Source organism: Gallinula chloropus (genome assembly GCF_964237585.1).
Source record: "Gallinula chloropus genome assembly, chromosome: 2".
In the NCBI taxonomy this organism is placed as follows: Eukaryota; Metazoa; Chordata; class Aves; order Gruiformes; family Rallidae; genus Gallinula; species Gallinula chloropus.
In genome coordinates this window covers 9,560,859-9,573,346 of record NC_140086.1, presented here as the reverse complement: position 1 = coordinate 9,573,346, position 12,488 = coordinate 9,560,859, and the positions used below count along the sequence as shown (strand labels likewise).

At 41.4% G+C, this 12,488-nt stretch overlaps 1 protein-coding gene across 1 annotated transcript in view; it reads left to right on the top strand.

Annotated features, from left to right (window-relative positions):
- Positions 1 to 12,488, top strand: part of TG (thyroglobulin) — a gene marked incomplete at both ends in the record, with an annotated part of 159,750 nt that overhangs the window by 18,936 nt on the left and 128,326 nt on the right. The window contains 9 exons of the mRNA XM_084280248.1: positions 221 to 463; positions 787 to 924; positions 1,528 to 1,605; positions 2,027 to 2,139; positions 2,579 to 2,690; positions 4,197 to 4,397; positions 8,811 to 9,020; positions 11,280 to 11,434; positions 12,079 to 12,235. Coding sequence (XP_084136374.1) covers positions 221 to 463; positions 787 to 924; positions 1,528 to 1,605; positions 2,027 to 2,139; positions 2,579 to 2,690; positions 4,197 to 4,397; positions 8,811 to 9,020; positions 11,280 to 11,434; positions 12,079 to 12,235 — 1,407 coding nt within the window. The remainder of the gene's footprint in view (positions 1 to 220; positions 464 to 786; positions 925 to 1,527; positions 1,606 to 2,026; positions 2,140 to 2,578; positions 2,691 to 4,196; positions 4,398 to 8,810; positions 9,021 to 11,279; positions 11,435 to 12,078; positions 12,236 to 12,488) is intronic.

The following is a 12,488-nucleotide window of genomic DNA, read 5'->3' as shown; positions in this document are numbered from 1 at the left end:
GTGCATCCACTTGCTCCAGTGTGGAGTCTTCCATGGGCTGCAAGTGGATATCTGCTGCAGGGGAGAAGCTGGCTTCACCATGGTCTTCTCCACAGGGTGCAGGGGGATCTCAATTCAAACCAAGGAAGTGCAGGAGGAAACAGAAGATGTCAATTAAAAGACCAGCAGATCTTCATGGAATTTAGATGAAAAACATTTAAAATACCATCTGTTTCTACAGGTCCTGGTACATGTGAAGGTGTTAAGCAGGAAGCCATGAAATTTGTGGAGGAGGCAGAGCAGCTCATCCTAGCATCAAACAGTTCCCACTTACCTTTTGGAGAAAGTTTCTTGATGGCAAAGGGAATAGAGCTTACAGACAAAGAACTTCTACGTTCTGCTCAGCCCTACAAGGCAGAGGTGTCAGTCTCTGAAATGCTGTTATCGGGCAGTGACTATGCTCTCCAGCTGGCTGCACAGTCAGGTAGGTGAAAGAGAGGAGAGCTTAATTAAATGGATTCATGCTCAGGAACTGTGCAAGAGTATTCTTGTCAAATTCAACTTTGCTGACAAACAGATGCAACTCAGCAGGTATAATTAATCAGTATAATTAACCTGCCAACCCAGTTGTCCTACTGGTATGACACTATGCATATATAAGATCCGGACACTTAGCAGACGTTATGTACTTCAATATATGTTAATTTGCCTTCTAAAGTACAAGGAGCATTCAGATGTTTGCCAACCCATGCACTTAAGATATCTTGTATTTTCCACTAATAGTTTTCTTTTAATTATTGTGTATAGTCTTGCATTTCTACTGGCGGCGACACTTCACTTCCAAAAGTTCTGCTGGGGAAGCAACACAGCTGGGATTTCTGCCTTACATCCCACAGTGTGATGGCCTGGGGAACTGGGAGCCAACTCAGTGCTATGAGAGCACAGGTGAGCAATTGCTAATAAGATGCTCTGGGCTGTCTGAACAAAGTAAAACTAAGCAGAATTTTAAGGAACAGATGGAAAACCAGCGTTCTTGTGGCCAAACTGGAGAGAGGTGAAGTGGTCTACAAGACGGGTGGAAAACAAGTGGTCTACAAGACTGGAGTGAGGGACTTGTATGGCAGCTCATTTGGGCTCAAAAATCAATGTTCAGTGTTTGACTGCTAGTAATGTTCCTTGAGGGTCATTTTGGGGCTGGTATTGTTTAATGCCTTCGTTACTGACCAGGACAATGCCACAGAGTGCACTCTCAGCAAATTTGTGGATGTTATTGCTTGGGGTAGATGATACACTGCAGGATAAGGCTGCAATGGAGGAGTCTCACCAGAGCTGCTACATTTACATTCTCACTGCTGCTGTCAAGCGTGGCTTAATTCTTTCCAGATGGCAGTTAACTGTGACTGTTACCTGCTGGGGTTAAACCAGGGCACTTACTGACCACTTTCTATAGTGCTGCCGAGGATGAAAATCCTCCCAGTACTCAACTGTCTTAACAAGGAATACTGCAGTACAATGTCTAAAATAAGGCTGCTTTTCTTCCCTGGCCAGGTCATTGCTGGTGTGTGGATGAGAGAGGACGTTATGTCATGGATTCCTTGGTCTCACGCTCAGCAGAACTTCCCAAGTGTCAGTTGTTTTTTCTCATCTGTCTTTACCTGTTCTTACAAATTCTACTGTTTATTGAATATTTAGCATGATAAGCATGAAGCAAGGCTTGTTTCTAACCATTGCAAGAAAAAGAACCCATATGCTTGTTGAGCTAATCCACTTCATTTCACTATGTGTGACTTTGGCTTGCATGATTTGAGAATGGATTCTCTGTTGGTGACCCTGCTTGAGCAGGGGGTTTGGACCAGATGACCACCAGAGGTCCCATCCAACCTCAACTGTTCTGTGAGTCTGTGGTTATCAAACACTGGTCAGGAAATCCCTGCCTCAGCAGAGACTAATGGAGATGTGAGAGGAGCTAGGGATGTATCCCTTCCTCTAGTTTAGGTTTGAGAACTTGATGTTATTTTAACATGCATGTATGTTTTCCCTCTTACAGGCCAGACATCATGTCAGCGGTCTCGAGTCAATGCCTTAATTTCCAGCTGGAGACAGAGTGGGTCCGAGCTGGATGTCTCCACAGCAGATCTATTCATCCCTGACTGCCTTGAGGTGATTTAACATGACTGTGGGAGGAAGACACAACTTAGGCCTTTTACACAACTTAATTGACTGACATTTGGGAGGCTCTTTATTCCTGAGCTGTGAGAGAATGTCAGGAGGGACAACGAGAGGGTGTCAGATGCAGGTATCCCAAAACAGGGTCTCAAAACATGTCACTGAGCAGTATAGAGCCCTGAGATGGGCAAGGGACAGATATTTCAAACCAAGATTATACCAGAACTTCATCTTAAGGGGCTTTCAGTCAGCATCCAACTTCTCTCAGGGCCTGGTATGTGTATTAAATTAGGTAGACTGCATTTTAATATACTATGCTTCTTTTCAACGTGTTGTATTAATGGCAAAATGTAAATATATTGGGAGTATGGCTTGTGGCATGTCTGTATTAATATACAGTGCTTTGCAATGACATGCAATTGGTTCTTTGTAGACAGGAGAATATGCTGTGCTACAGAGGTCCGAGACAGATACTTGGTGTGTAGATCCTGTGTCAGGAGAAGTGTTTCAACGTGGTAACAAAGATCCGGATGGCAATCCTGAGTGTGAGTAATGCTTTACACACAGCTCATGATGCTAGTGGCAATGCCTCATACTTTGTGGTGTATGCACTTTCCTTTTCAGAACGATACCTGTGAAACACGGGGGCTTATAGTTTGATTCCTCAGTGCTATGGTACATATGAGCACATCAGCATTGAAATGGTATCTGAAAACAGTTATCCTTGACTTTCATAACACCAGAAATAAACCAGTGGAGACAAATCGATGATCAGGCTTCTATGTAATTTCTTTACCACCATTTTTTTTTCTATTTCTTACCATCCTAGAAAAAAATTTGTGGTCCTGAATGAGTTTTTTAAGGCAGTGAATCCTGAACTGTGGGAACTGGGCCATGTGCAGTCAGTCAGACTACTTTACATGTTCCACATCCATCAAATGCATTTAGGCTTGTAATACCTTCGTATTGTCTTCAAATGAAGACACAGAACTGCTGAGGTATCACAGGAGATGGTTGTTCCAAATAGTTGAAGAATCCCTGCTCATAGGAATTGGTATGCTCTTAGAGTTCATGCCCTGGCTCTGCTCTTCTGAGCAGTATAGGCAGCCCAAGAGCCTAAAGTTCCGTTGCACTTGTTTCTTACGTTCTTTAGGTAGTGATGGCTTGCCATCTCCCATAGAAAATTTGGGACAACAGTCTGCTGGCTTCAGACAAACCTTCTCCTGGAACATCTGTAGCAGAATAAATACTCAAGAGAGGATAATGAGTTAGTACTTTCCGCTGGCCCAGCAAGTCTGCTTTTTTCTTATATGTGGCCTAAAGATAGAAGTTCATGAAGATCTGATGATCGAAAAGTAATTGCATGTTCACTGAAGGATTAGTTTTGTAATTGTTCGTTACACAGGTTTGCAGACTTACCATGACGCTTGCAGATGAACAAGATTTGTGATAAACAACTCTGTTGCAAGTTCAGATTGAACGTTTTGGGTCAATTTGTCAGGAAGTTGTTCCACATGCTCATGTCCCTGTTTTGTTTGTTTATGGGAGACCATGAATATTGCTGTTCCATCGATGATTTTTTTCCCAGTTATGAAAGTATTAAAGATACTATTTAAAAGTGTAAATAATTGTATAATTACACTTAAAATTATGTTGCTCAAAATTATTTATTAAAAATAATAATTACAAGTTTAAAATATCAGCATCTAAATGATACACTATCAAATTTAGGGGAAAAAAAAGATGTTAATGCAAAGTAATTATCAGTATTTTCCTACTATTTTATTGATGCAAATCCACATAACCACTCACTTTAATCTTTAGAAAAAAATGGTTGTTTCCTAGTAGAAGTGAGATTCCACATTTCTAAAATGATTAACACTAATTTTCATTTCATGATCATTCATCTTTCTTTCTTATACAAGACCAGGCTGAAATCACTGCTGTTGAAGTCTTTAGGACCGTTCTGTGCATCAGTGTAGTTAATTTCTGCAGATAATACTTTTGTTGTCTTCCGTTCCACGTCTTGCAACGGATTTCTCTCTTTAAAGGTCCCAGCCTCTGTAACATGCTGAGGTCTAAAGCTGTTTTGCGAGAAGCTGGCAAAGGCTACATCCCACAATGTGAAGGGGACAGCAGGGCTTTCTCACCTGTGCAGTGCAGCCAGGATCAAGAGACCTGCTGGTGTGTCTTTGACAACGGAGAAGAGGTGCCAGGGACACGAGTAAGCGGAGGCAGACCTGCATGTGCAAGTGAGTTCATTTTATCAAGACATTTACTCAAGCAGTACGGTTGTCTTTGTGTTATAGCAGATTTCAGGCCAACCTGGGCATGATGTGCCATTTTCTTCAAGAGCTTTGTCAGGCAGAAAGGAGAAGGGAACGGACCTTTGGCTTTTCCTTATTCACAAAATTGGTTAAATCAAAGCAGTTGAGCTATTAAACTTAGCTAAAAAGTCAATCTGAACAGCTTGCTGCAAGCTTGAACCTGTTCCAGTCTGAGCTGGCTTTGGGATTAAAAGCCATTCAACTGACTAAAATAAAATTTGAAAAATGTATGCTTCTGCTATTCCCACTCTTGGCTTGTGACCAAAATTGTGAAAAGGATGTGCCAAAACACTACATATTCACAGAGTATTTCCTGCATGACCAGAGCTGTGAAGTACTGGAATTCACTCATGGTTTCCAGTCGGATGTCCAAATGGGAGGCATTTGGACAAATTTAATTTGCAATGGCCTTTATGCATCTTCCCATCACTGAAGTGAAGCAAAACAAATTAAACTTTTTACAAGGCTGTGCTCCAAGGTGTAATGATTAGTGGAAACTAGAGATGCAAACAGAAAACCTGTAACTAGTGCCTGCAGGACCCTACTGTATCCATAGTTCTTTTGTTTCTTTTAAACGAGAGCTGTTGGTACATTTAGGAAAAAGAGACCATATGATGAGAAATTGCTTCCTTTTCCTTTTGTGATTCTGTACATAAAAATCAACACATGGTTGGTCACCAACCAAACACCTGATTGTGTCAGTCCAACTGGCTGTAGAGCATTTAGACCAGTTAGACAGCTCCTCAGCCAACTTGGAAAACACCACCAGCATAATTTCTTTTGAACTCTCTTGTGCCACTAGAGAGCTATGCAGATGGGATTTTATGAGAAGCCACAAGCAGACCCTGGGGTTGTATCTGATGAGCTCCAGAATTACGGTGGTGTAGCTATATAGGTGTACCAGCTTTCTAGGTCTTCAGAGAAGTAGAGCTGATCAGTTTAGCAAGTACAGTGCTGCTGCCATCCTGTTTTCAGGTTATGGGTGAATATCTCTGTGGGCCATGGGGCTGTGTGATGTTTATTTTGTTTGCACCAGCTGGAGGAACTAAATGTGACACCCAGTACTTGGTAGTACAGATTGCCTTTCCCACAGACTCTGAAGGTGAGCATGGAAAAGTGGAAGTGTCCCCTAATAGGCCCGAGAAAAGTAGGAACTAGCTGTAAATGTAAAGTCCTTGATATCTTCTTCCTTCCATGGAAGCTCATTTTCCTAAATTCCAAGGGTATATGTAGAATCTGTTCGAAAGTAGGTGTACTCTGGGATATGCCTTTAAGACGATTTTACATTTTGTGTGCACATCTTGGGAGCCTGTAATGCTGTACTTTTCATGACTGAATGATTAATGACCTTTCTTTTTTAAAAGACCAAGCTGAGAGAGAGGAAGCTGCTTTGACAATATAGTGGAAACCTGGCTTTACTGAAAGATATTTGTTATTTTCTGCATAGAAATACCATCAAAATAAGCTTTAATGATTTTCCTGGATTTTGAAATAGCAATGGAACTTTTTCATGCTAAACAATTATTGTGTAAGAGTAAAGAAGCGAAAGTTATTTTCCCCCTCATTCTATCAAGTCGTATATCCTAGGGCTGGGAACTACTACTAATTGTTCAGGAGAAAGGGAGGGGAGTGCTATCTCATTATCTTTGAGATCTTGTCTATTGGGAAAAAAGACATTGTGATGGCAAAATATGATAAACTTTCCCTCCAACATCAGAAGAGACAGCTGTAAACAGCAAGTAATAACTTCACGGTGCCCAGTGCATGCAATGAGGTTTTCGTTAGCTTAATCATTTCCATCAGAGGTAGAAATCCAACTTTTTCTAGTTGACATGCACCACAGAGATGATGCCAAGTATCCTAGCAGTCCTTACATGCAGCTCCCATCCTCATGCCTAATTTCCACAGCTCTGAGCAGAGACAGAGGGTAAAGAGCGTTCCAGAGCAAGTCCTGGATTTCCTTATGGAAATCTTTAGAAGCACCTACAAAGTGTCAGTATTCACTGACACTGAATCTGATTCACTCCTACAGAACTTAGAAATTGGAGCAGAAATAGAAGGATGACAAAATGGTCCAGGCTCAATAACGACAGTAAATGAGATGACATCTATAGAGGGTTAAATGAACAAATTACTGATTGTGAACTGAGACCAGTGAACCACACCAGGAAACCATCCATCACTTACGTTTTGAGGGCTGGTGATTTCCCCAGCTCACACTTCAACTCGCATTGGAACAGGCAGTAAAAGACTTCAGCAGCGTATGGCTGAGACTAGATTTGAGTTGCTGGATATAGAAATGTACTAAAGAAATAAAGAGTCCACAGACTGATTTTTACATACTTTGTATAAAGAGTTATTAATGTGATTTGCAAATAACAGCGGATGTAGTTCACATTGGTGAGGGTAAGTATTACTGTCTCTTTTCCAGTGATATCTTTGGGTCCTCAAATCTCAGGAGGTTTATTGAAAGTGTGCTAAGCGAGGATGCCAGGTTTCCACCTTCACTGAAAAAGAGACTGGATACACAGTCAGTTAGTGAAGCACAAGAAAGTAGTGGCCACGTTTACAGAGTTATTGCAGAAAAGATGCTATAAAGGAGCCTCAGAAAAGAATTGCATTTGGCAATTCAGGGACAGATAGGAAAGCCTTTACTTTGGCCTTTACTTTAATGTTCAGGGTTGGAAAACAAATATGTACTGTGCACACTGGATACCAGATTCATCTTGCAATGTTTTAATTGAAGTGGCTGCCAAGCTAAAGAAGCAACCTCCATATCTCCATCAGAAGGGGAGAGGGGTCACTCAGGCCTGAACTGCCAGCAGTGTTTCCCTTCCTCCAGTGACTGATCTGAGCATTGGTATTTAAACAATTATCTATATGTACCAAGCAAGTAAATTGTGTGATATGAGAATATCTTTATTTCTAAGTGAGGAAGTTGGTTTAAATGTCTGTGGTTTATAGCTCTAGAACTCAGAAGTGGTTTATTTATTACTAGATATATTCAGTAATTAGGTTGGATTTGGCTAATATTGAGTGAAGGATTGTTTTGTACTGACGGTTGACTGCTGACTGACTATGAGTCAGCAGTGTGCCCAGGTGGCCAAGATGGTCAACAGCATCCTGACTTGCATAGTGTGGCCAGTAGGTCTAGGGAGGTGGTTAGACCCCTGTACTTGGCATTGGTGAGGCCACACACCTCGAGTACTGTGTTCAGTTTTGGGCCTCTCACTACAAGAAGGACATCGAGATCCTTGAACAAGTCCAGAGAAGAGCAACCAGGCTGGTGAAGGGGCTGGAGGGCAAATCATATGAGGAACAGCTGAGGGAGATAGGGATGTTTAGTCTGGAGAAGAGGAGGCTGAGGGTAGACCTTAACACCACCTACAGTTACCTGAAGGAGGTTATAGAGAGGTGGGTGATGGTCTCTTCAGCCAGGTGACAGGTGATAGGACAAGGGGAAATGGCACAAAGCTGTGCCAGGGCAGGGTCAGGTTAGATGTTAGGAAAAAATTCTTTGCTGTGTCAGGGCCTGGAACAGGCTGCCCATGGAGGGGGTTGAGTCACCAACCCTGGATGTATTTAAAAGACAGATAGATGAGGTACTTAGAAATATGGTTTAGTAGAGGATAGGAACAGTTGGACTCAATGATCTTAAAGGTCTTTTCCAACCTAGTGGTTCTGTGACTGTGTGATTCTGTGATAAGTGGGAATTAATTATTGTAGCTAGTGCCTGCTATAGTAGTCTGTTGCAGTGTGTTAGCAGGGCTGGAATGGCTGTATTGATGCAGAGTGAATTGACAAGGCAAACTTTGTGCCACAACTTCAAAGCTGTATACTATAGTTAAGGACCTGTTGGATCACCAGTAACATCCTGGTGTTGTTGAAGACACCATAATCATGAGCTCCTTATTTTAAAGTTCCCAAACTTCATTCTAAAGGGAATTGAGATTTATTTATTTATTTATTGCCCCCACCTCTTTTCACTGGCTATGTTTTGTACAGGTTCATTCTCCTGTAACCTCTGAAGGATGTTAGAAACCTTTTCATTTCCCTGCTTTAATTTGCTCGTGGCTGTTTAAAACTTACCTGTTCTTAGAAACCACGCATGTTGCTTTCTGGACCCAGTGCATTCCCTGTCAGAGTCAGTATGTACCTTTCCACCAGCTTCAGTAAACTGACCCATGAGGACATGAAAACAGAGCCAAGTTGAGATGAGTGGGAAATGCACAGGGTGCTGTCTAGGTTTTGTCTGTTGATGTGGGGGTTATGTGGACTTTCTACTCGAAGTGCTTTGTAACATGCCACTAACGTATCCCCTCTGTCCTGTCCCTAAAGGTGCGCAGTGTGCTCTGCCGTTCGGTGCCCCAGCTGTTCTCAACGGAGCTGTATTTTGTGAAGACATTTCTGGGCAAGCTTCAGGCATTCAGCAGTGCTGGCTGGTGTGTCGCCAGGGCTTCCACAGCGCCGCTTCCAGCACATCCTTTCAGTGTGATGTACAGCAGCGACGATGGGTCTCGTCTGCCCCGCTCTACCAGGCGTGCCAGAGTATGTCCGAAGTGCCGCGGGTTGGGAAGGGGGGTGCAGACCGATGTCGACAGACGTACAGAAATGCACTTTCATCACAAAGCTACAGGGTGGATGGCAGTATTAGGACACAACCATTCTGTGGGAGTTGCTAGATTAAGGTGCAGAAGATTAGTCCTGTCTTCTGCCGTTTTCTCTCTGTCTCTTGGCTAGCTCTATGCCCGGAACAGCCCCACTTTTCTGTAACAATATAGCTATTGCTATTCAATCTATATGCAGATTTCTCTTTGCAAGTTAAAAGATGCTGGCAGCATGAAGCGATTCTGATGGAACCACTTAGGCCTGGAAGAACAGATGAGCACCAGATGTTTGAATCTGGCAGAATGTAACTGTTTATTTGCATAATCAAGTCACTGTTACTTCTGCATCTTTCTGCAGCAGTCTGTTTTTTAAGGTTATTGTTGTCCCTGTTGGCTGACTTGTGGTATTTTTCAAATAATTTTTCTTTCAAGAAAAAACCGAGCACTTTGAATCTTGGGAGAATCAGCTGTCTATTCAGTATTCAGAGCTCATGTAATCAGACATTGATGTTGGCCTTGTCAGTTATTTCAGACAGAGATAAATTCTGATCTAAACTGCAGTTTGTAGCAGTGCTGAACTTTGAGAAATGTAGATCCTGATGTGAAATCTGGAGATCCATCTCCAGAATGTGTTAAAACCATTCTGGAAACCACTGTCGACACATTTCCAGTTGTACCTTGGGTCTTTTATTCCACATGTAAATGATTTTAAGCTCTAAATTTCAGAGTGAGACTTTTTGGTCTGACTCCAGTCATGTTTGCTAGTTTTTCATAGTGCATTGTGAAGTAACTTTCATGTTTGCCTGATGCAGTTGAATAATTGTTTGTAAAGCCAGAGGGGAGTGCGTGGCAATCTGATACAAGCTGCGGTTTAATGCAAGCTAAGGACTTCCCACAGTAATTTGGGTTTGAAATAGAGCATGGATTTAAGGGGAGAAAAAATTCCCACCACATCTGAAGGTGATTGAATAAACTTCAGGATAATGGAGAATTCACCACAATACTTAGTAATTTGTTCCAGTGGATAATTACCCACACTCTTAAACATCTTATTTCCTGTTCCTTATGTGTATGCTTACAGATTGTGGTTAACTCAGCTCTTAAGTACTTTCTGATAAATTAAACAGATAGAGAGCTTTGTGCCTTGCAGGATGAAGCAGGCTTTTTTGTCCTCCAGTCCCTCCCACAATTATCCTTGGATGCTCTCCAGGTTTTCCCACGCTCACTTACTCATTTTCGGAGTGAGGGATGGAATTGTGCTCCAGCAGTGACACTTGTAGTGGTGCAGGGAGTGTCTACAGAGAGGAGGTGAATGAGGGAGAGCTCTGCTGCTTCTCCAGGCTGGTGGAATAAGAGCCAGCTCCATTTGGAGATGGCATGACAGCATCACTGTTATGCTGAATCTGAGATAACAAACCCTCTGTGAAGCCTGGGATCAGCATAACTCCATCACAGACAGGAAATTTGCACCTTTTTTATTCTGGCTGAAAAGATTTACATTTTGTGACAGATGAGCTCACAAGTTTCTCATAGGTTTGTGTGATTTGCAGCACTGTGGTTTGTTATTAAAAAATTGGAAGACCCTTGTAGATGTCCACATAGACACCATTATTATGCAAATTTATTCTTCCCATAAACTTAATTTCTAGTTAATTTGACAAGCTAGCTTTCTGAAATACCATTTGAATTAGTATTAATTGCTTTAACCATTTAATTCCTTTTTAATAGAAGTTCTCTCATGACCATGTCTGTGAAAAGCAGAGTTCGACAGGACAATAAATCCTGTCTTCCTGTTTCTTTTCTAAACTGTAATATAAAGTCAAATTTCATCTAGCTCTCTGGAAATTCCTATCTGCCAAGCCTTATAGAAAATAATCATTAATGATCCAGATTGTTCCTTATCCTTCTGTGTGTTGGTGCTGCAATATCAACTACCTCATTATTGGATAACTGTAACACCTGGCTTTTTCTCATCACCTGGCTTTTTCTCTAATGCATGACATACATATTTATCAAGCATGTCTCTTGCTGCTTATTTTTCATTATAGACAACTGTACTGCATTCACCTAGAAGCAGGGAGTTAATATTGATGCCAAAGATCAAAATGCCAAATCAATGTTGTCTTTTCTCAAAATAATTTTGAAAGACAGTTTCCACATTTAATAGAGGCTACTAAATGCTATTTCTACTTATTTTTAGAGCTCCAATTACTTCAGACAGTCCAAGTTCAAACACACTTTCAAATACTACTGCCTCCTGAGAAGTCTTGTAGTTCAGATTACTCTGGATTACTCCAAGCATTCCAGATATTTATTTTAGATGAGTTGAAGGCTCGTGGTTTATGTCACTTTCAGGTAATTTCAATTCCTTATTCTCTGTTGTTGTGTTGTTTAGTTTTTATTTTTTCTTTGTTGGTGGATTTTTTTTTTGCAGGGCATTTTATTAAAAAAAGAGGACAAAAGGATGAGACACAAAGTAGAGCTTTGCCTGTTTGAGAGAGGTGGAAGAGCCAAAAATGCCCTGAAATCTGTTAAGATTGGCAGCACTTGCATATGGATGGCTTGGAAAATAGGATGTGTAATCTCATTGATCTCACATGAATCAGGGTGGATGAGGCCTTGAACAGCATGGTCCAGTGAGAGGCATCTCTGGCCATGGCAGGGGGATCTTGATTATCTTTAAGGTCCCTTCCAGCCCTAACCCTTCTATGATTCTATGATTCTGTGATTCTATGATCCAACAGATCAGCTTAACTGTAGCCACAGAAGTCATATCACATCAGTCTGATATTTATTGAAAGTATATTTCAATGGAAGAGAACCCTTTAACTATTTTAACAGTGAATAAATGACCTGCTAAAGTTATTTCTTCCTACTTCTGTTCTAACAGGCTCTTTTGAAACTGTTGCCTTTGAGCATAGCACAATACAATGACGTAGGGAAAGACAAGAAGATTCTCCTGTTGACTAACCATGGTTACATTTAATTTTGAATTCAAGGTAAATGCGTTTGGAAATACCAGCTCAGTTTCTGCCTGTGATGATTCCACTGTCTATGTGGAATGCCTGAGCTTGGACCGCCTAGGGGTGAACATCACGTGGAGGACTCAGCTGGAAAACATCCCAGCAGCTTCTCTCCCCGACTTACATGATATTGGTAATTTTTTTTTTTTTATCTTCTGAGATTTCTGCCATTTAAACCTGCTCTAATTTTAATTATTTTTCTTCCCTGTGTCTGCTTTTAGGAGGCACTAACAAGGTAGTACAAAGGCTAATGGAAAGAGTTTATAATGCTGGAGTTGTGGTTTTGAGCTTTGGGTGTTGATACATTTATCTTTACAGCCTGTGGCTGCATGTTGGAAAGGAGCTATAATTGAATATTTCTTTCAGATAGGATGGCCTCTCCTAGC